The sequence below is a fragment of the Globicephala melas genome, chromosome 6 (genome assembly GCF_963455315.2).
Source record: "Globicephala melas chromosome 6, mGloMel1.2, whole genome shotgun sequence".
NCBI classification, from domain to species: Eukaryota; Metazoa; Chordata; class Mammalia; order Artiodactyla; family Delphinidae; genus Globicephala; species Globicephala melas.
Window position 1 is genome coordinate 495,144 of NC_083319.1, and position 20,848 is coordinate 515,991.

General features: G+C 55.4%; 1 protein-coding gene across 7 annotated transcripts in view; it reads right to left on the bottom strand.

Moving 5' to 3' along the window:
* Positions 1–20,848, bottom strand: part of CACNA1B (calcium voltage-gated channel subunit alpha1 B) — a 193,021-nt gene that overhangs the window by 47,321 nt on the left and 124,852 nt on the right. For 5 of the 7 annotated variants that reach the window (XM_060300064.1, XM_060300063.1, XM_060300062.1 and 2 more), the window contains 11 exons: positions 16,438–16,564; positions 13,568–13,697; positions 13,290–13,349; positions 10,816–10,922; positions 6,336–6,432; positions 4,963–5,123; positions 3,323–3,460; positions 2,389–2,590; positions 2,020–2,184; positions 1,594–1,704; positions 1,152–1,235 (listed from right to left, as the gene is read on the bottom strand). In XM_060300064.1, coding sequence (XP_060156047.1) covers positions 1,152–1,235; positions 1,594–1,704; positions 2,020–2,184; positions 2,389–2,590; positions 3,323–3,460; positions 4,963–5,123; positions 6,336–6,432; positions 10,816–10,922; positions 13,290–13,349; positions 13,568–13,697; positions 16,438–16,564 — 1,382 coding nt within the window. Of the gene's footprint in view, positions 1–1,151; positions 1,236–1,593; positions 1,705–2,019; positions 2,185–2,388; positions 2,591–3,322; positions 3,461–4,962; positions 5,124–6,335; positions 6,433–10,194; positions 10,207–10,815; positions 10,923–13,289; positions 13,350–13,567; positions 13,698–16,437; positions 16,565–20,848 lie in introns of all 7 variants that reach the window. The other 2 variants (XM_060300061.1, XM_060300060.1) reach the window with 1 other exon arrangement.

Here is a 20,848-nt window from a genome sequence, read left to right on the forward strand (position 1 = left end):
GGCCAGAGGTGAGGGGACCCCGGCGATGACGCGAGTCCCCAGCACAGCAGCAGGTGCCCTGCTCCTCCTATCAACCCTCTCCTCCCAGAAGTCGCGAGCAGCACCACCCTGAAGACAGCAACGGGACCCGACGTGAGGCGTGGGCAGAGCCAGGTTGAGCCAGGGCTGCGAGCAGATGCCCCCACCCTGCACGTGGCCCTTGACCCGCAGCAGCGCAGGCGGCCAGAGCTTGCTTCGCCTGCCCTCGGGGCGCTCGGGTGTCTGGGAATCGACACCCCGGGCACGGCCTTTAGCCGAGGACTGGGGGCACAGAGGCAAGAACTCTGCAGCTCTGAGGTGTGACCCACCCTGTCTCCAGAGCCCCTGGGGGATGACGCAATTCACCGGCACCTCTGGTCCTTCTCTCCCCATCCACCTCCCCAAACCTCTCTCCACGGGTTCTGCCTCAGAACCCGTCCTAAGACATAACTTCTATAAGAACCTTCGCCTTGGCGTCCGTTCCTAGAGAATTCAACCTAAGAAAAATAAATGTGGTTTTTGCCATTTAGTTCTAACTTAACATGCTGTGCTGAAAGAATACCGCTTTATGACTCAGACTCTTTCAAATTTGTTGAGACAAGTTCATGTTCTAGCCCTCAGTCAGTTTTTAGATATAATCCATGTATTTTAGTAAGAATAAGAATCTCCAGCATGTGTACACACACACACACACACACACACACACCACGTATATGTAAAACAAACTTAACACTTTAAAATATTCTAAATTCTTACTGGTTTTAGTTTGTATCTTTTTGGCACCAGTTGTTAGATGTGCATGTATTAGATAAACACAAATTTAGGAGATCCTTATCTTCCTGGTCACTTGTTACCATGGAGCTCCCTGGTGATTCTCAGGCCACCAGCCTGGAAGACCTCCTGGGAACCAATTTCTTAGCCAAGAAAAAGCATTTGCCGAGAGGACACCCACCCTCCCCCCCCCCCAAACTCATCCCCACACTCGCCTCTGGAGAGGAGCTTCCATCTCCAGAGCTCGTGGGGAATTCTGCTCCGAGGAGGCGCTAACGCCACCAGGGCCTGGAGGCTCAGTGAGGGAGCGCCTCTGGAAGGAGACCACTTGGGGCCCTGCAGGGGCAGGAGACGCCACTTACCGCAATCTCTGTTACTAAAACATCAGTAATACTTCCCAACACGGTGACGAAGTCAAAGACGTTCCAGGCGTCTCTGAAATAGTTCTGGAGAGAAGGAAGGGCAGTTAGTGTGGAGCCGGTGAGGGCTCTGCCACACAAGGAGCTGCAGGAGGTGGCCTCTCGTCAAGAAGGCGGCGAGTGGACAGACGCACCGCCTCAGGTGGGAGTGCACGAGGCCACGCATCAGAGGGAAGGAGCCCGGCCCCACCCGCTCCCAGGAGCAGGGCGGGGGCAGAGGTGCGGGCAGCCCCCGGCAGCCCCCTCCCTGGGGCCCCTCCAGGGTCACATGTGTTGTGGGGGTTCAGGGAATCCCCAGCTCCAAACGGTGGGCCCCCGAAGGTCCCCTGAAGAGGGGGAGCCAGCATGCAGACACCTAAAGGCCAGGAGGGGCCAAGGCACGTACCAGCACCCCGAAGGCGATGATCTTGAGCGCGCACTCCATGGAGAACATGGACGTGAACACGATGTTCAGACACTTCAACATCAGCTCGTACTCGTAGGGCGCGTCATAGAACTGCCCGGGGAAGGGGCACCGTTGGCCCCAGGCCTGGCTGCCCTGAGACACCCCACGGGGCTCACGATGACCTCCTGTCACACATGCCTGCTGCACGAGGACCCCCTCCCGGTTCCCCTCGTCTCCCAGAACCTTCTCACGATCTCAGCCCATGGACGACTGGGGGCCCAGGGTTGCGCAGGCACCCTGAGCTGACCAGCACTCGGGGCGACGCCCACTCCTGCACATACCCCAGGAGGAAGCCAACCCTCCGCCAGGCTGGAGTCGGGTTCCCGCCCCACAGGCACCAGGATCCACCACGCAGGCCCCACGCACCTTCATCATCAGCACCACAGTGTTCAGGGCTATCATAGCCATGATGAAATACTCGAAGGGTGGCGAGACCACGAACGTCCACGTCTTGTACTGGAACGACTGCTTGTTCTGGGGCATGTACCGCGTCAGGGGTTTGGCGCTGATGGCGAAGTCGATGCAAGCCCTCTGCACAGGAAGGAAGGGGCAGGGGGAGCTGGGACCCTGCGGAGCCCCTGCACACCCCCCGCCCTCATCCAGAAGGCCTCCTCTGGGCAGCCCTCCCTGCCCTGTGCTGGCCAGTGGCTCCCACGCAGAGGGGAGCCCAGGGGCCCTGCCTACACTGCCCAAGGAGAGCCCGCGAGGAGACGAAGTGGGAGGGGAGTCGCCTACCTCATTCTTCTCCAGGCTGCATTCAGACATGACCTTGTCCCCCTGCTCCTGGAAGGTGATGATGATCAAGGCCACAAAGATGTTGACGAAAAAGAAGGGGAAGACCACGAAGTAGACCACGTAGAAGATGGACAGCTCCATGCGGTACCCAGGGCTCGGGCCCTGCTCCTCATAGGTGGCGTCCACTGAGTGTTTCAGCACCCTGGGCCAAGAACCAGTGCCAAGCATCAGGGGAGCCCAGGAGGATACGACCCCGGGAAAGACGAGACCCGTGTCACAGGTGAGGCTTCTGCGGCTGAGCCCAGAGACGGTGCCATGTGCGGGCCAGGCCTGCTCCTCAGGAGGGCCATGGCTCCCGGCGGGGGCCTGTCTCGCCAGTAGGGTTTATACTCAGGGCTACTGGGGGAACCTCCTAGAGGATGCCTCAGTGTGCCTGAGGTCCTATCCCCTGGAGGAGAGGTGGGAGAGGTCCAGCAGTCCTGTGCTGCCCGGCTCTCTCCCACCTCACACCAGGTAACCTGCTCACACCCAGCTTCACCTGTCGCCAGAAAGCCTTGGGCTGAGCAGGGTCACCTGGAAGAGCATCGATCCTGCCTTCTGAAGGGTGGTCTTCTCAGCCCCAAAGGAAGCCCCTGGAACCCACGCATCCCTTGGACTCCCCTTAACTGCGGCCAGAGGCTAGCACAGGGAGACGCCAAGGGGCCCATCTTCCCTCCGGCCCCCAGCCACTAAACAAGGGTTTTCAGGAGGTCACGGTGCTGTGCTCTTGGCTAATCTCCTGCTCCCCAGGCTGCCCACCCTCGAAGGGCAGGACCATGTCTCACCCGGTAAGTACAAGAGCCCGGGGGGTGTTTGCTTAGTGACGGACGCAGAGTCTACGCTCCCCACTCTGGCTGCCCCTCTGCTCTAGCCTGGCCAGCCAGGGGGCACTCACATGGGCCACCCTTCCCCCGTGGACACTGTGAACAGGGTCAGCAGGGCCCAGAGCACGTTGTCGTAGTGGAAGTCGTATTTCTTCCACTGCCGCGGCTGAGCCTCCACCTCCTCCTTCTCATAATCCAAGTACTGGCCCCTGGGAGCGGGAACACAGAGGAAGTCAGAGGTTAGAGACGAAGGGTCCAAACAAACCCCTGTGTCTGCGGTCAACTGAACTTTGAAAAGGGTCATCCATTCAGTGGAGAAAGAACCGTCTTTTCAACAGGTGGTGCTGAAAGCACTGGGTATCTGCAGGTAAGAAAATGAATGTGGACCCCGCCTCACTCCATGTATACAAACTAGCTCAAAATGGATCAAAGACCTAAATGTAAGAGCTAATACTATAAGACTCGTAGAAGAAAGCACAGGGGGGCTCAGAACAGATAAATTGGACTTCATCAAAACTGAAAGCTTTTTTTGTGCTTCAAAGGACATCATCCACACACAGAATGGGACAAAATATTGAAAATCATCTATCTGACAAGGGACTCGTATCAGGGCTATATTAAGAACAATTACAATCGGTTATAAAAAGGACGGGGCTTCCCTGGTGGCGCAGTGGTTGGGAGTCCGCCTGCCGATGCAGGGGACACGTGCTCGTGCCCCGGTCCGGGAGGATCCCACATGCCGCGGAGCGGCTGGGCCCGTGAGCCATGGCCGCTGAGCCTGCGCGTCCGGAGCCTGTGCTCCGCAACGGGAGAGGCCACGACAGTGAGAGGCCCGCGCACCGCAAAAAAAAAAAACAAAAACAAAAATGGGTAAAAGATCTGAATAGACATTTTTGCAAAGAAGACCCACAAATGGTCAATATGCACATGAAAAGAGGCTCCATGTCGTGAATCATCAGGGAAACGCAAATCAAACCACAATGAGATACCACTTTATACCCACTAGCACGGCTATAATTATATTTTTAAAAAGGAAAATAACAAGTATTGGCAAGGACGTGGAGAAATCGCAACTCCCAGACACTGCTGGTGGGAACACAAAATCGTTCAGCCACTTTGGAAAACCGTCTGGCAGTTCCTGAAACTGATAAAGAGAATCATCATGTGACCCAGCAATCTCACTTCTGCGTTCATACTCGAGAGAAATGGAAACACCTATCCACAGAAAAAGCTGTACACGTGTTCAAAGCAGCAGTAATCACAACGGCCAAAATGTCCACCAACAGATAACTGGCTCAGTACAATGAGGTGTAACTTAAGAAGGAATAAACATCTGGCCATTAAAGGGGACGAAGTACTGCACAGGCCACAGCACTAGTGGTAGAAGCTGGACACACAAGACCCCAGATCACAGGATTCCATTACGTGATGTGTCCAGGACGGCATCCACACAGCACCACCCTCCCCCTCGCTCCTCCCGGAAGGTGCCTCTCCTGTCTGCTCTGCTGGGGCCCAAGGCCTCAGGGGGGACGGGGAAGTGGCTCCAACCCCGGGGCGGCCCTCTGACCTCAGGGCCCAGCCTGGATCGCGAGGGCCGACGGGACGCCCGGCAGTGGCCACGCGGAGCTCCCTGAGGTGTGCGGGCAGCAAGGGCCCGTCCTGCCGGGGAGGCGCGGCGCTGGGGACAGAGGAGCCGCCCTGCCCGGTTTACCTGCAGTCCCGCTCCAGCTCCTTGGACTCGTCGGTGCAGTAGAAAAACTTCCCCTTGAAGAGCTGCACCGCGATGACGGCAAATATGAACATGAAGAGCATGTAGACAATCAAGATGTTGAGGACGTTCTTCAGGGAGTTCACCACACAGTCAAACACAGCCTGCGGGAGGGCGGAGCCGTGAGGGGCGGGGCCCAGGGGCGGGGCCCAGGCCCGGGACCACCGCAAGGGTCTGGACCGGGACCGGCGGCCTTGTGTGAGAAGCTGCCTGTGCCGTCCTCCTCCAGAAGGGTGATCCTGGACTGGACGGGGTGCGCAGGAGGTGCTAGAAAAGGTGCTGCGGGCAGGGGGGCCAGATGCCGAGGGGAACCTGGGGCTGGGGCTGGGGTCAGGCCTCTCTGCCAGGCCACGGGCTGGCGCGGAGGGAAGGGGCAGGGCCGGGCTGAGGACCATGCCTGGCCCCTGCCTATTGGTGGGAAGTGGGATGGGGGAGTGGTGATGCGGAGGCCAGCTCAGGACAGGGACTTGGGGCATGTCCATGAACCAGAGGAGACTCCCGTCCGTTAGCACTGCCCGGGCCGCCTGTCAGGGGCTCTCACTGTTCTCCAGTGAGCCTTTCCCTGCTGCCCTGGCCCCGGTTCCGGCTGGCTGTGCACAAAGGCAGATCCACGACCATCTCCCGAGACCCCATCTGGCACACTCCAGACACAAGCAGCTGCCTTGGCAGCGCAGACCCTGCCCACCCCCCCCCCGGAGCCTCCATCACCCCCAGAGCCACTCCTTCACACGCGGCTCTAAGCAAACTGCCTGCCGTAACGCCCCATCGCTTAGGGTCTCCACGGCCCGCCTGTCCAAGCTGCTCCGAACGCTACTGCACACAGTCTTGGAGGATTAAGTGAGTTTAGATACAAGCTCAGCAACTATTAGATTGTAGCACAATTCTAAAGCCACACCCACGCTTCCGGGAACCCCCGCCCTCCCCGCATCTCCCTGTGAGCCCACCTCCCTCTCTCCGCAGCCCCTGCCCCTGCACTACAGCTGCTGATGAAACCCGCTGTCCCATCGGGCACCCCTGGGTTGAGGAAGAGGAGCCTTACAGGACACTGCGGAGAATGAGCCCCTCGGGGAGGGTCACAGAGCCGAGAGCCCGCCCCACGCACGCGACACAGGGCCTCCCCTCAGCCCTGCTCATCTTCACCCCACGCGGGAAGCTGCAGGGGACCAGGCCAGTTACACATGTGCACCCCACAACGCACACCTACATGTACACGTGTGCACATGCACGCACACACGCACAATCTACATGTGCATGTGTGCCCACACGCACACATGAGCGCACACACACACACCCACGGCCCCGCTCCAGACTCGCACCTTGAGCTTGGGCAGCCGCTTGATGGTCTTGAGCGGCCGCAGCACACGCAGGACCCTCAGGGACTTGATGGTGTTGATGTCTTTCCCTTTGGAGCCTCTAGAAGGAGAAGCCACCCATGTAGACAGGCAGGGTGCACACCTGTGCCCAGAGGACCTGGGGACAGGGCAGCCTCGGCCCTGCAGGCACCACAAGCCAGTGCATCTCCCCCTACGGGCTGCCTGCCAAGGTGTCCTCAGAGTGGACAAGGGCCGGGGCCAGGTCAGCAGCACCTGGTGTCCAGGGAGAGCTGAGCTTCTGGATGGGAAGAGCCCCTCCCCGCCGGGCCATGTCGTTCAGCACTCCCACCCACAGTGGGAACACCAGCTTCCTCCAGACACCATGCTGAGACCCCCAGTGGGAATAAAGTGGGGAGGCCACGCCAGGACTGCAGCCCCAGCCGGGGCTGGGCTTCGATGGAAAAGGCGTCCCAGGTCAGATCTGATGGCCGTGTCCTTGGTGTGGTTTCCTGGCTTTGAAGGCTTTTGAGAGTTCAGTCTGAGACTCCCTATGGAAATTTGTAACAAAGCAGCCTTAAGAGGAACTCAAATGATCAGTCACTCTTCTCGCTGCACTTATACAAATAATCAGGCCAAGTTTAATACAAACAAATTAGTTTTACTGTGATTATCTTTGGTAAAAAAGTGGGGGTATTGTAGAGAAAAAAAAAATATGTTTGTCCCTTTAGAGATATTAGATTCTAATCCTAATAATTATATTTAAGGTTTTGCTATGTACCTGTAAACTGGGCTGGATCCTGAATTCTTCCAGTTTCCTCAAATATCTGGCTATGACTTACCAAACTAACGTTTCCAATCTTCTCCCACCTCTCTGATTTCAAATCAGTCAGAACAAAGATTGCCCTGAAATCTCCTTGGAAGGGACAGCACCAGGTCCTCCTCACTACCCAGACGGCAGTAAACTTCAGGGACTTGCACCTTGGATAAACATTTCACAGCTGAGGAAGCCCCAGCATTCCCTTCTCTGGTCTGATCCCCTACACTGGTCTCTCAAGCCCTGGAGCAGAGAGGGGCAGCGGGCCACAGAGGGCCCCTGGCAGAGCCTCCTGCAGGCCAAGCCCCCGCTGGTTTCAGCAGGCTCCGTGCTGGACAGCTCCCAGGTCCCCAGCACCGGGAAGCTGGGGCGGCCTCAGTTCTGCGGCCCTGCCCCGGGCTCCGCACGGCCAGGCTGGCTGAGGCGAGGACCAGCTCCCTCCGTGCTGCCCCCCACTCACCTCACCTCACCTGCCACCCACATGTCACAGAGAAAATCCATTTCCGAGCCTCCCTCAGGGATGAGGCCACCTCCCCGCCTGCCCTTCCCCTCCCCCTCCCTCTGTGGGAACCCAGAGCCTCAGCCATCCTTCAAAACAAAACCAAAACACCCCATCTCATCCTGTACAAACGCTGGCGACCTCCGAATCAAACTGAGAGGAAGAAGAGTAGCCGACATGGACACAGACTGCTTCGGCCCGAGACGACAGATCATGATTTACACTTCAGTCGTGAAACTCTCCTTTTCCAATGGGGTTGGCCTTTCAGACTGCTGGATTCGCCACCAAGGATTCCGACCTAGCCCGACTATCTAGCTCAGATTTGTCTCCACTCACTAGGAGGCCCCACCAGCAGCACCCATCTCTGCAAGGCATTTAGGAAGGCTCTTTATTTCAGGGGAGGGGATTCTAGTCCCACATACACTAAAAACCTGACTGACCCCTGGCTTAAATGGGTAAACGCAGCAAACGCTGTGAATAAATCCATCACTCGGTTTCAAGTAAGTGCGCACAAGGAGTTAGGTTAGGAGTAAACACGCACAGGACACAATCAGAAGCCTCCCCGTGACTCCTGAGGACACTGCAGATTCCCCTGCAGAAACCCTTAGACTCTCCGGCCAAAGTTGGTCCTAATAATGGGATAGCCCTTGGCTATCTTTAACTGAGCAAGCTGTCTATGCTGTGGCCAACACCACCTACAGTACCGGGACTGGCACTTCCGGGGAGGCTGAAAATCAGTTACGTGAGATCACTGAGCCAGCTACTAGGCTCAAATGTGTGACTGCTTCATGGGGTTTTTCTTTGATTGGTTTGGGTCTTGGGGACCATGGCTCCAAAGTACACTTCAAACATTAGGAATTATCCTGCTTATAATGCCCTTGATGTGTTTGTGTTTGTCATATTCTTTCAAAAACTTTAAATACACGTTTGTAGCTGATAACCACTAAGTAAACGGTCTCCATTCTGACTGGAATGTCAGAAAAGCAGCAAAGGAAATGACCACCATAAGGGTTATGAACCTGGAACTACGATCTGTGAATGTCACAGGGGTTAAGCAAACACATCATGATCTATGGATCCCACGTCAAAGATCAAAGCTGCAAAACATTACACAGCAGGAGCTAAGAGTGGTGCCAACGCCTGTGAATAAAAAATATTGCTGCCACATCAGTAAACAAAGGATGTTGCAGCCGTCAAGCCACCACATTACAGCCACGGATGGTGAGCCCTGTGGGAGCTCAGGATGGAGGCAGGATGCCCCCCCATCTAGCTGTCAGCCACCCCCCTCCCCACGGGGCACCTCAGGAGACTCAGGATGAGAAGCCCAGGATACTGGCCCAGGTAGCTGAGGTACATATCAAAGGAATGATTCAATGAGCCCAGACTCTTGCATTTCCCATATAAAGAAAAGCACTAAATCCCTTAACTTGAGATGCCTGGTTTTCTTTAGTTAACAGTAATCTTTTGATATTACGACTACCTGGGCTCTGTTGCAAAAACTCCTGTATATCCTGGCTCCCCCCTGCCTCTTTGGAGCCGTCCCTCAGAGTTGTCTGAGATGCTGTGTCCCGGGCTTAAGTCCTCAGTTTTGTCCGCCAAATAAAATGTAACTCTCAACTTCTAGGTTGTGAATGTTTTTTTAGTCAACACACCTAAAATTTTGATCACATCTCTCAGTTGGGCTGACACTTTGACAAGAAGGGGAGAATTGTTAAAAAAAAAAAAAAAAAAAAAAAAAGAGGAGGGGGAGAGGGAGGGAGAGGAGAAAGAGGAAAAGGAAGAAAAAGGAGAAGAAGGAAAAATGAAAAGAAACAACAGGCCCAAAGTGGAGCCACTTGTCCCCAGGACAGCGAACCAGGACTGAATTGCAGTTTCAGCCTCTCCCAGGAATGGAATTTCTGGACTTTCCTGGTCAGCACCAGTGAGGTAACCTTGCCTGAAACAATCCTTTCTCTTCTTTTGTTAATAACCTTGTCTGGCTCCCTTTCTATAAAGGCCTTCAATTTTGTACAGCCTCCATCGTGTACAGCCTTTCTACTTACTGGATGGGATAATGCCTGTTTCATGAATCACTGAATAAACCCAATTAGACCTTCAGATTTACTCAGCTGAATTTTGTTTTATAACAATAGAGGGTCGGAGATGCTGGGCATTTCAGGGAGGCGTTGTGGAAAGGAAAGAGCAAGAAAGCCCTGTTTCCAGGGGAGACACGTGGGAAAGTGTCTCAGGATAGCCAACATCCTGGCCGCCAAGGTCACACAGCTCCCACCCCGAGCGGGCACTGCCCTCAGGCCCAGGCGCCCCGCCCCCAGCCCTCAGTCAGGGTTCCCTGCTCACCAAAGGGGGGGCCACGCCCAGCTCCAGCCCCCAACCCGGCCCCCAGAGGTGAGGCGGGGACGTGTGGCCCTGGGGACATGGCTCCGGGCAGCATGCAGCCCAGACGGTGGCGGGAAATGAGCGGAGGTGAGGCATGGTGATGAAGCGGCCCACGAGGGGCCGCAGCGTGCTGTGATGTGCGGCAGTGTGAGGGGACAGAGGGAAGGCATTACCCCATGAAGCTCCTAGCGAGAGTCCAGCAACAGGAGACAAAGAGAAGAGAGTCAGTGAGGAGGCCTCCCTGTGGGCTCAGGGATGAGCCCATCCCTCCGTATCTGTGTCCATCGAGGGTCTTACTTATCTCTGGATCTCCCCCCACCACCTCCGCCAGGTCTCCCCCCTGCTCCACCCGAGCACCCAACGCCTGCCTCACGCCCGCCACTGCGTAGGGTCTGAGGGAGCCAATCCAGGCCCGGCCACAACAGGGCTGAGTGTCGCTCACTAGGGAGCCACAGAAAATGGCGGAGCACCCCGACGGCGGAGACCCCCAGCTGCACCCACCCACTGGCTGACCAAGCAGGGCAGCCGCGTCCGGGCACGGAAAGGTTCCTGAAGGACCCAAGAGGCAGACACCATAAGCAGAGGCCTGCCTACCCAACTTCAGAGCCATGGGGTGCGTCAGGCACAGACGAGCCTTGAGGTCCTCCCAGCCCCACAGCCCAGCCCCAGGCACAGAGGGACTGACTAGAGACGGCCATGGAGGCCAATGGACCCCTTCCTCCTTCACCCCCCACACTCATCACGGCTCTGGGGACTGCAGCCCAGCAAGAGTCAGAGCAGACCTGGGTACTTACGAGAAGGCAAATGCCACCAGGGCCCCACTGACCACAACGAAGTCCAGAATATTCCAGAGGTCCCGGAAGTACGCACCAGGGTGCAGCAGCAGTCCCAAATCGATCATCTTTAGGGGAACAACACACTTGAATGAACAGAATATCTCAGAAAAGAAAGGCAGAGCCAGAGCCCAGAGGCGTGGTTAGGGGAAGGGTGCCACTTCATGTCACGTACCATCGGGGAGGGGACACAGCCCTGATTATGCCTATCATGAAAGGGGACCCGGCTATGGTGACATCCTGTCAGGGGAAGGGGTCACGGCTCAGGTCATGCCTGTCAGGGAAGGGGTCACATCTCAGGTGAATTCCTGTCAGGGGAGGGGACACGGCTCAGGTCACATCTTGTCAGGGAAGGGGTCACGGGTCAGGTCAGTTCCTGTCAGGGAAGGGGTCAGAGCTCAGGTCAATTCCTGTCAGGGGAAGGGGACACGGCTCAGGTCACGTCCTGTCAGGGGAAGGGGTCATGGCTCAGGTCACACCTGTCAGGGAAGGGGTTACAGCTCAGGTCAATTCCTGTCAGGGAAGGGGTCACGGCTCAGGTCAATTCCTGTCAGGGGAGGGGTCACGGTTCAGGTCAATTCCTGTCAGGGAAAGGGTCACAGCTCAGGTCAATTCCTGTCAGGGGAAGGGGTCACGGCTCAGGTCACGCCTGTCAGGTGAGGGGTCACAGCTCAGGTCAATTCCTGTCAGGGGAGGGGACACGGCTCAGGTCACGCCTGTCAGGAAAAGGGGTCACGGCTCAGGTCACATCCTGTCAGGGGAAGGGGTCATGGCTCAGGTCACGCCTGTCAGGGAAGGGGTCACATCTCAGGTCAATTCCTGTCAGGGGAGGGGACACGGCTCAGGTCACATCTTGTCAGGGAAGGGGTCACGGCTCAGGTCAATTCCTGTCAGGGAAGGGGTCAGAGCTCAGGTCAATTCCTGTCAGGGGAAGGGGACACGGCTCAGGTCACGTCCTGTCAGGGGAAGGGGTCACGGCTCAGGTCAGTTCCTGTCAGGGAAGGGGTCAGAGCTCAGGTCAATTCCTGTCAGGGGAAGGGGACACGGCTCAGGTCACGTCTTGTCAGGGAAGGGGTCACGGCTCAGGTCAGTTCCTGTCAGGGAAGGGGTCAGAGCTCAGGTCAATTCCTGTCAGGGGAGGGGACACGGCTCAGGTCACACCTGTCAGCGAAGGGGTTACAGCTCAGGTCAATTCCTGTCAGGGAAGGGGTCACGGCTCAGGTCAATTCCTGTCAGGGGAGGGGTCACGGCTCAGGTCAATTCCTGTCAGGGAAGGGGTCACGGCTCAGGTCAATTCCTGTCAGGGAAAGGGTCACGGCTCAGGTCAATTCCTGTCAGGGGAAGGGGTCACGGCTCAGGTCAATTCCTGTCAGGGAAGGGGTCACGGTTCAGGTCAATTCCTGTCAGGGAAAGGGTCACGGCTCAGGTCTATTCCTGTCAGGGAAGGGGTCACGGCTCAGGTCTATTCCTGTCAGGGAAGGGGTCACGGCTCAGGTCTATTCCTGTCAGGGGAGGGGTCACAGCTCAGGTAATGGCCTCTTAGAGCCTCAACGGGTGTTTGGATCGCCATGCCTTCTACCCAACGGCCCTGCATGGTCATGACTGGCTGAGATCCTCCCTGGGCCCCCCGCTCCTGTGGAGCCTGAGTCTCTCCTCCGTCGCTGAGCTGCAGGCACATGCCGCCCGGAGCACGCCGCCTGCCAGACCCTCGGAGTGTCAGCCCCAGGCGGCAAGAGGAGGAGCTGCTGGATTCTGCCCCTCCTGCAGAGGCACCTTAACGTCTCTGGTCGTAAAATGAAACGACAACGCCTCCCCCAGGAATTTGGGAGAGCATTGAAGCGAGGGCTCGCGTACACAGAAGCCACCCTGAGTCAGCACGTGGGCACCCCCCGCCCCAGCAGCGGCGCCGCCCGCGCACCTGTGTGGAAAGCACAGGCCACTTGGCAACCCCTAGAGGAGGAACGAGGGTCACAACAACAACACGGCCGTTCTCCACCTAGGATCAAACACTAGGGAGTCCTCTACACCCACCTGCCGCGACCTTTGGGCCTTGAGGCCACCGCCCTGTCCCTGCTCTCCTTCCTCCAGCCGAGGCCCCGGCCTCCCACTCTGCTGAGACTGCCCTGCACAGGCTGGGCTCACACCGCACAGTAAGGGAAGCCTGTCCCCCTCAGCGAGAAGGGTCTCCGTTAGCAGGCAGTGGAGACCACGGCCAGCGCCTGCGGGCTCTCCTAAGGCTGACGTGATGCTGTGGCGAGTCCTTAACAAACGTGGCCCTGTGTCTCCACGAGACACAACCTCTACCTGCGGGCTCATGTGCCCTCATGTCACCACACGTGTGTGCACGCCCAGGGCACACTTGCCACGTGCCTCCATCTCAGTCACGAGGGGGACGAGCAGAGCCCCGCGGTCACCAGGGCAACCACACATCTCACCTTTATCACCATCTCAAAGGTGAAGACGCCTGTGAAGATGTAGTCCATGTACTTCAGCACCTGGAACCAAAAGGAAAGGCTTTTCTCAAAGGCGAGGCCGGAAGCTCGAGCGGGGGCAGGAGCCTGAACGACAACGCATCAGCCTGGGGCCTGTGGGCAAGGGTCTGGGGAGGAGAGGGCAGGCCAGCGACCCCTGAAGCGGCAGCCCTCCCTCCCATGCCGGGCACGCCCCGCTCTTCTGTGTCCCAGCCCCGCCGCGGCCCGACGGCAGCACTCACGTTGTTCCTGGGCGAGTCTGTCTGCACAGGGTCCTCAGCGGCCAGGGCGATGCTGCTCAGGGCAATGACCACGAGGATGCTCATCTCGAAGTACCGCATGGTCACGATGTAATGGCAGAAGCGGCGGAGCCTGGAAGGCAAAGCCCGGGTCACCTAAGGCCCACGGAGGGCTGGGCTGGTCCTCTCCGTAGGGAGAACTGAGCTCTGGGAAGTGTCCCTGTGGTCAGGAGATAGCAGCCAGGTGACTGATGGGGACCAGATTCCTGGGAAGGTAGGTGGCGGGAAGGCTGCAAAACCCTGGGCAGGGCCAGCCCACCACGGCTTGCAGGCCAAGTTGGTCCGTTCGCTACGTGAAGTTCCACTGGGGCCCAGCCAGGCCTGCTCGTCTACCTGCTGTGGGGCTGCTGTGCCCTGGACGGGCTTCCAGCTCTGCTGTGGGTGGGGGAAGAGGCCGAGTACCAACAGTCCCGTGGAGAGCAGGTGCCTCTCGAGCCCCAGTGCTGGGTGCGGTGCCCCCGTCGGAGCCGCCAGAGCTGCGTGTGTGCACCTGCCCGCCTCCACTCACCACTATTCTGCTCCGTTCAGGCACATTCTGGGCTGGGACACAGTGGCGAACAAGACACCAGTAAACATAAAGCAACAGGAGATGCTCAGGTGTTGACACACACTACGACTCAGCAGGAGACGGTGACCAGGAGGCCAGCAAAGGCCCAGCAGGGGGAGAGTGAAGCCGATCCTGGGGGACGAGCGCACGAGGCAGACGTCGCTCCTGCCACCCCGAGGCACGTGCTCACGGGGGCCCCCCTCCTGCCTCTGCTGGCTCAACCGCTGCCCACCAGCCCGTCCAACCTGCTCCTCTCGCCAACGCGGAGTGTTCCCAAGGGCACCCACGTCTCTCTGTCCCTGGAAGGGACTGGACTTTATGCCTGTCTCCTCCTCACCCCGACCACCGGTGTCCAGCTCCAGCCCACACACTCCCTGGAGCTGCCCTTCCCAGGCCCCCGAGGGACCTGCTGGCACTCCTCCCTCCTAATTGAGACGCTTTTCCTTCCACTTCCCCGACGCTCCCTCTCGGGCCCTCTTCCATCCCAGCCCCCTTCCTTCTAATCAGCAGCTGCCGCTCCATCTTGTGGCTGAGTTTCCACCCTCGCTCAGATCCCCAAGTCCCCCGGCCATGTGCCACCTGCCAGCTGCCCCGGGCTCCACAGGGTCTGTGCTCACCACCCCCAGCTTGGCCGGGCCCCCAGCCATCAAGCAGAAACCCTGGCTGCCATCCTTCACATCTCCATCCCCTTCCACATCGAATTTGCCATCAAATCCTGCAGATCCTGCCTCCAAAAGTTCTCCCCAAGCATTTCGCTCCCAAACCTCTCCGCTCCGGCTGCCCTCAGCAAATCACCAGCAACTCTTCCTGAAAACCGCGGCCACCTACTAACCGGTCTCCCTGTCTCGTCTCCAGTCCTCCAACCAAAGGGCTCTGCTGAAGTGCAGTCTAACCAAGTCACCACTCACCCCCAACCGTTTACAACCTCTCAAGCTTATCAGGGCTCTCGGTGTCACCTCTGCTTCTCCACAGAACACACAACAGCGCTGTCTGCCTCTGTGCTTTTCCATGCAACTGTCGTTTGCTGTTCTGAGCCTGATATCTTTCACTTCTGGACCACTCTAAGTTCTCTCCGCCCTCCAAGAATACTGGTTCCTCCCTCTTCATCTTAACTCTTCACCCTTCAGGTTTCACCTGAGATCTCTCACCTCCTCCAGGAAGGCTCCCCTGACTCTCCCCACCTGCTCCAAGACACCAGACCTCCCTGCTTTACCGTCCACATTGTACTTATTTGACGGACACCACCCGGTCGGTGCTGGAGGCCGAGGCCTCATCTGTCTCTACCGCCATCTTACTCCAAGCCCCTAGCAGAGCAAGCTCCCCACAGACGTATGCTGAAAGGAGGAACGTGGGGAGGATGGACGACGGGGGCTGGTGGAAAGACTGCTGGATGCCCAGGGCAGAAGGGCTGGCTGGACACGTGGGTAAAGGACAGAGCACGAGCTCCTCAGACCCTGCTGTGCTGCCCCTCTGGGCGGTGTGGTTCCGCCTTTGCTCTGCCTGCATCTCTGCCTGGTGGGCTCTCACGACCCCCCGCCACGTCTCTGTTCCAATCCCACTGCATGTCAGCAGCCCCCACCGTCTGCATCTCCAGTCCCCGCTTAGTGCTTCCTCTTAGCCCTTCCGTCCATGAACCATCTCATGTCCCCTCCCTAACGTCCTGTCTGCTGTCTGCCTCTCCACTCGCTTGTAAGCTTAAGAACAGATGGGGCCCTTGTCCGTTCCGCTCATGACCGTGTATTCCCGGCACCTAGCACGCTGTCTGGCATGTGAACATTGGCTGAGCTAATGAAGGCAGGTGGACTGATGAGTGGATGAGACTCACGGTGTAAACAGAGGGGAGAAACTGTGCACAGACACGAGTGACTGTGACGCACACCTGCGGGCTCTGCTGGAAGGCGGGCGGAGGGCAGCACATATGCACGATGGATGTAAACTGGGTGCGTGTGTGCAGAGGTAAACTAAGGCTGCAGTGGGGGTTAAGAACAAGGCCCTGGGACCAACTGCCTGGGTTCAAATCCCAGCTCCGCCACCGAGACGGACGGGCTGTGTGTCTGGACACCGGCCTTCCCTGTGGCTTCGTGTCCTCATCTGCAAAGTGAGGTGACAGTAGTGTGTGCTTTGTGGGATGCTGTGGTGATCAATCAGGATATTAATACATGTACAGGTGCAGCTCACGCCTAGCACACACTGGTAGGGTGTACACGTGGATCATGGGCCATGGACAAGAGGACGGCACAGGACACAGGCTGCTGACGAGACTCACAGGTTGGTGGGGCTTAAGCAGAACATGGAGCTGTAAGGGACGATGGGTCGGGGGCCGTTCCTCATCACATCATCAGCTTCCACCTCCTTCTTCCCTTCTGCTTGGCTTTCCAGGTCCACGTTACCACCTGCAAGGACACGAGGCCACCAAGTTAGGGGTGTGGCTCATAAACCCACATCACGCAGGTCTCGCCCCGGGGCGATGGACACTCTCCCAGCTCCAACCTCACAGGTCTTCGTGGACCCACCCCAGGGAAGGGCGTGCAGCTAAGAACACAGCTTCACATAAGACCCCTCCGATCACAGTCAGGCCACCACTGAGGCGAACAAAGGCAGGGCCGTGCCAGCGCTGAGGATCTGGGCCGTCTGCCGCAGAGATCCAGAGACCCTTCCTCACCTCTCCCTTCCCCAGGGTCACTGGGGAAGCAGTACCAAGCCTAGCGGGCGTCCCTGGCTGCGGACTCCTCTGCTTCCCTAGGGGCCATAAATCTAGATGTTCTAAGAACACCAAAGCCGCCTTCAGCCCCAGAGACCAGGGCCAGGAGTTTCCCGCATCCCAGTGCAGGGCTCACCGCTCGAGAGAAGGCATCCCGGGCTGCCTGGGGAGAGCTCCCACTGTCGCTGCAGGGGGTTGGGGCAGGGCCAACAGGGCAGCAAGGAGAGGGGCTGGCCTGGCCTGAGCCACTCTCCTGAACCTGCTGGTCAGGCCTGACCCGCCGCACAGGGCCCGCAGAGGACTCTGACCCAGGGAGGACGCGGGCACTGCCGTCGCCCACACACCCGCTTGGCCCGTCCTCCTCGCTCTTCATCGCCCCCCTTCCCTGAGGCCCATCCTCTGCGCTATCAGCACCCCCTCCTCCACTTGGCACCCACAAATCAAAGCCTCCAGGGTTATTTTGGCTGTGACCACTGTTTTTACGTAGATTTTGCTGTTCTGCATAGTATGTTTCTCACAACAGTGTTTCATTTTTAACTATCCTAATGTATGTTTCCATTCTTGCGGGTAATAGTTCCTGAGACCCAGGGATGCCAGGGAGGACAGTGCAGTGACTTGGAGCCAATGCCCACCTGTCCACCTCACTTTTACTTCTTGGAAGAAGCATAAAGGCAGAAATGAGGGAGGTTCCCTCCAGCATGTGTGAAGACGAAGGCTCTAAGCTTCTTCCCTGGCTGCTGGCCACTCTGAAGTCCTGCAGAGAACCGCCGGGCCAGAGAAAACAGCCTTGACCCGAACGTGAAACCACGTGCTGTGGCTTAAGCCACAGCAGCTACGATGCTTCCTAGACTTTCAGCTGCCACCACCCGGCACCATTCAACTCCCGGCTGAAGGCATAAACTATAGCATCTTCTAAGAAAGCAACTGGGCAATACTTATTTAAAGTAAAAAATTCTGTCTATTGATTTAATTTGTACAAAATTATCTCCTAAGGACATCAAGCATGCACACAAACATCTGTACTCACAAAGGTGTTTGCTGTAAGTTCTGTTACAGTAACAACAACAATGAAAAGTATAACCACAGGAGATCGACGAAGTGTGCAGCACTTACAGGAAGCATCATACTATGAATATTAAAAATGCATACAAATAGTTTAAATGACTTATCATTAGCTTTAAAGAAGAAGCTTATGATAAGGTAAGTTAAAAAAAAAAGACTGCACACTTGTATATCCCAGATGGGCTCAACTACGAAAAATAACATATACAGGGAGAGAAATAACACCAAAATAACAGTAACTGTGGTGATCTCCGAAAGGCTTTCTGATAATAATCTTAATTCTCTTCACTATACTTTTAACACTAACATTTTTTTTTCTGTGATGAGCATGTGTAACTTTTAAATTAAGAAACATTTATTATTTTAAAACCACAGCTTTTCAGACTCTTCCACAATAACAATTAAGCAAACCCAAGGACAAGTAAACTGGGAAAAAGGAACCAATATACACTGAATGAAGTATTTTTCTGCTCAAAAGAAGTGGAACAAAGATGCCAGAGCCTGGATGAAAATGTTTCTCCTGAAATAGATTTACTACTACAACAACAGCAGAAATCATCGATTAAGTCAAAACAGACCAGGAATAAAGGGAGAGGATCAAAACGAGAACTACAACAGACTGAGGAAATATCCTGTTGGAAGCTGTTTAAAAAAAAAACTAGACAGTAACAAAAATTAATTCATTGAAACAGAAGACAACCAAGCCAGATGGCCAGATATGGGGGAGGGGGGCGGATAAAGAAAGGAACAGAACGTTCACTGAAAACAACATGTGCCGGGCTGGTCCAGGTGCTTTATTCTCACAATGGCACTTACTGGCACGTACTATTACCTCCAGTTTGCAGATTAAGAAACTGAGGCTGAACGGAGGAATTACATTGTGGGGCCATGATCGACCAAAGCTGGGGTGAGGCGGGAAAGCTGAGTGAGGCACCACGCTAAACTGCTCCCTCCAGAGGACCGAAGGGAGACCAGGCGGGTGGTGCGCTGGGCTTCCAGGAAAGCACAGGTAAGTCCTCTCTGACGAGAACATCCCTCATCTGGCCCACAGAATCCCCACCGACCAAGGCAATCATTTCCAACTTGAAGAGAACTTAAGCCTAATGTCCCAAGGCATCCAGCATGTACAAAGAATTTCTCTCCTACAGCTATGTACCATCCGTGGGAGAACTGAAAAAGCAACCAAACAATTCTTTTTCTGTAGGGCTTGATTATCAAACAAAGCCCACTTCAGAAAGGGTGGATTACGGCCAGTCATATATGAACCCCAACAAAAATCATCAGCAAACATACAAGGACCAGAAAACAAACATCACCCCCATACGAGGTGCGCGAAAGACAACAGAAACAGGTAATATATATATAACCCCCAATGGACTTCAGCTGTAAGTGCCTTTAGATGAGGACTATGAAAGAACTAAACATAAATATGTAAAGAAATAAAAAAAATGAACAAGCAATAGAAGTCTATAAAATTGACCTATGAGAGAGGCTTAAAAAGGACTCATCCTCCTACTAAAAACAACTATAAAAGCTGAAAAAAATACATAACTGTTTAAAGGCACAGGGAACCAGCTGACACGGACAGAACCTGAGAAGCCACAATCCTTGGGAGAAAGGAGGCACGAGGCGACCCCTGTGCACATGGGGCCATTTTCCCATCTTTAGAAGCAGAAAGCAACATGCCTACTGGGAGGAGGAGGAAAGACTGGAGTTTGAGGATGACAAAGTATCTGGGAATGAGGGGCGAAATCCCAGAGAGGAGAGAAGGGCAGAGAAGTGAGCCCGCCTGTCGGTCCCAATTAATTCCCCTCCAGTCACTGCTGCACAAGAGCAAGACAAGGCTGGTCTCTGCCAGAAGCAAAGGGCCCCGAGGAGGATGCAGGGCTGAAGACGTGATGGTGCAAATGCAAACGGAGATTTAACTTCGCTATCATTTTGCACTCAGAGCGTTCTTGTTTTTGTTAGTGTTCTGGTTAAAGAGTTGCATATCTTGAATAATTTGCTCTTAACCTAACTTTTTCTACAAGGCCTATTATCTTCAATGCATGGCATTTTCGGAAATGCACACATAATGTTATAGCAGGAAGGTCTGTACTTCAGGAAGACAGAAAATGATATTAAAGGAAGGTCTGCAATGTAAGAAATTGGTAGATCTATCAATAAATAAACACAGTCTCTATAAAGTTGTTGGGAAGGAAGAAATTTTCCTCTACGTTCCTACGTTCTTCTGACTGGTCTAAGAATTAAACTGGCGTGAGGTTAACAGGAGAAAATCAAATTTAACTTCGTACATACGGGAACCACACATACGTGAGAGGTTCAGACAGAAGGGTAAAATGAGGTATATACACCACCTTAAGCTAAGGAATGGGATAGGAGCCTGGGGCTTCCAAGGACAGGAGGGTCATTCATTGGACAATATAAAAAAGGGCAGGTTTTTGGTAATTAGACGCTTGCCCTGCCATACAGATGGGGCCACTTAGATAACATTTATCTCTGGTAGTAACTCTTCCCTGGGAAAAGTCCCCAATTTAAATTCTTCTAGGTAGTTAAGGGAGGGGCAGTTGCTCCTCTTGAACCCACAGGGACTCGACTGCCCTTAGCTCAAAATAATCCTCATGCAAAAGTGACACATTCTGGGGAGGGTTCATCCTGAATGCCTACAAAGGCAGAACAATATCTGTTTTGTGGGGAGAAAAGGACTGAAACGCTGGATGCTACCAAGGAAGCTGGGGGAAACGTGATCGCAGCTGCTGTTCTAAGGTCTTACTTAATAAAATAACTATAGATTTTGTTATGCATGCGTGATAGAATTATAAGATAACCACTTTAAAAAAACAGAAAAATAATTCATAGTTTATAAACTAATATAGAGGGGAAAATGTGACACGAAAGCAAATAAACAACCAAT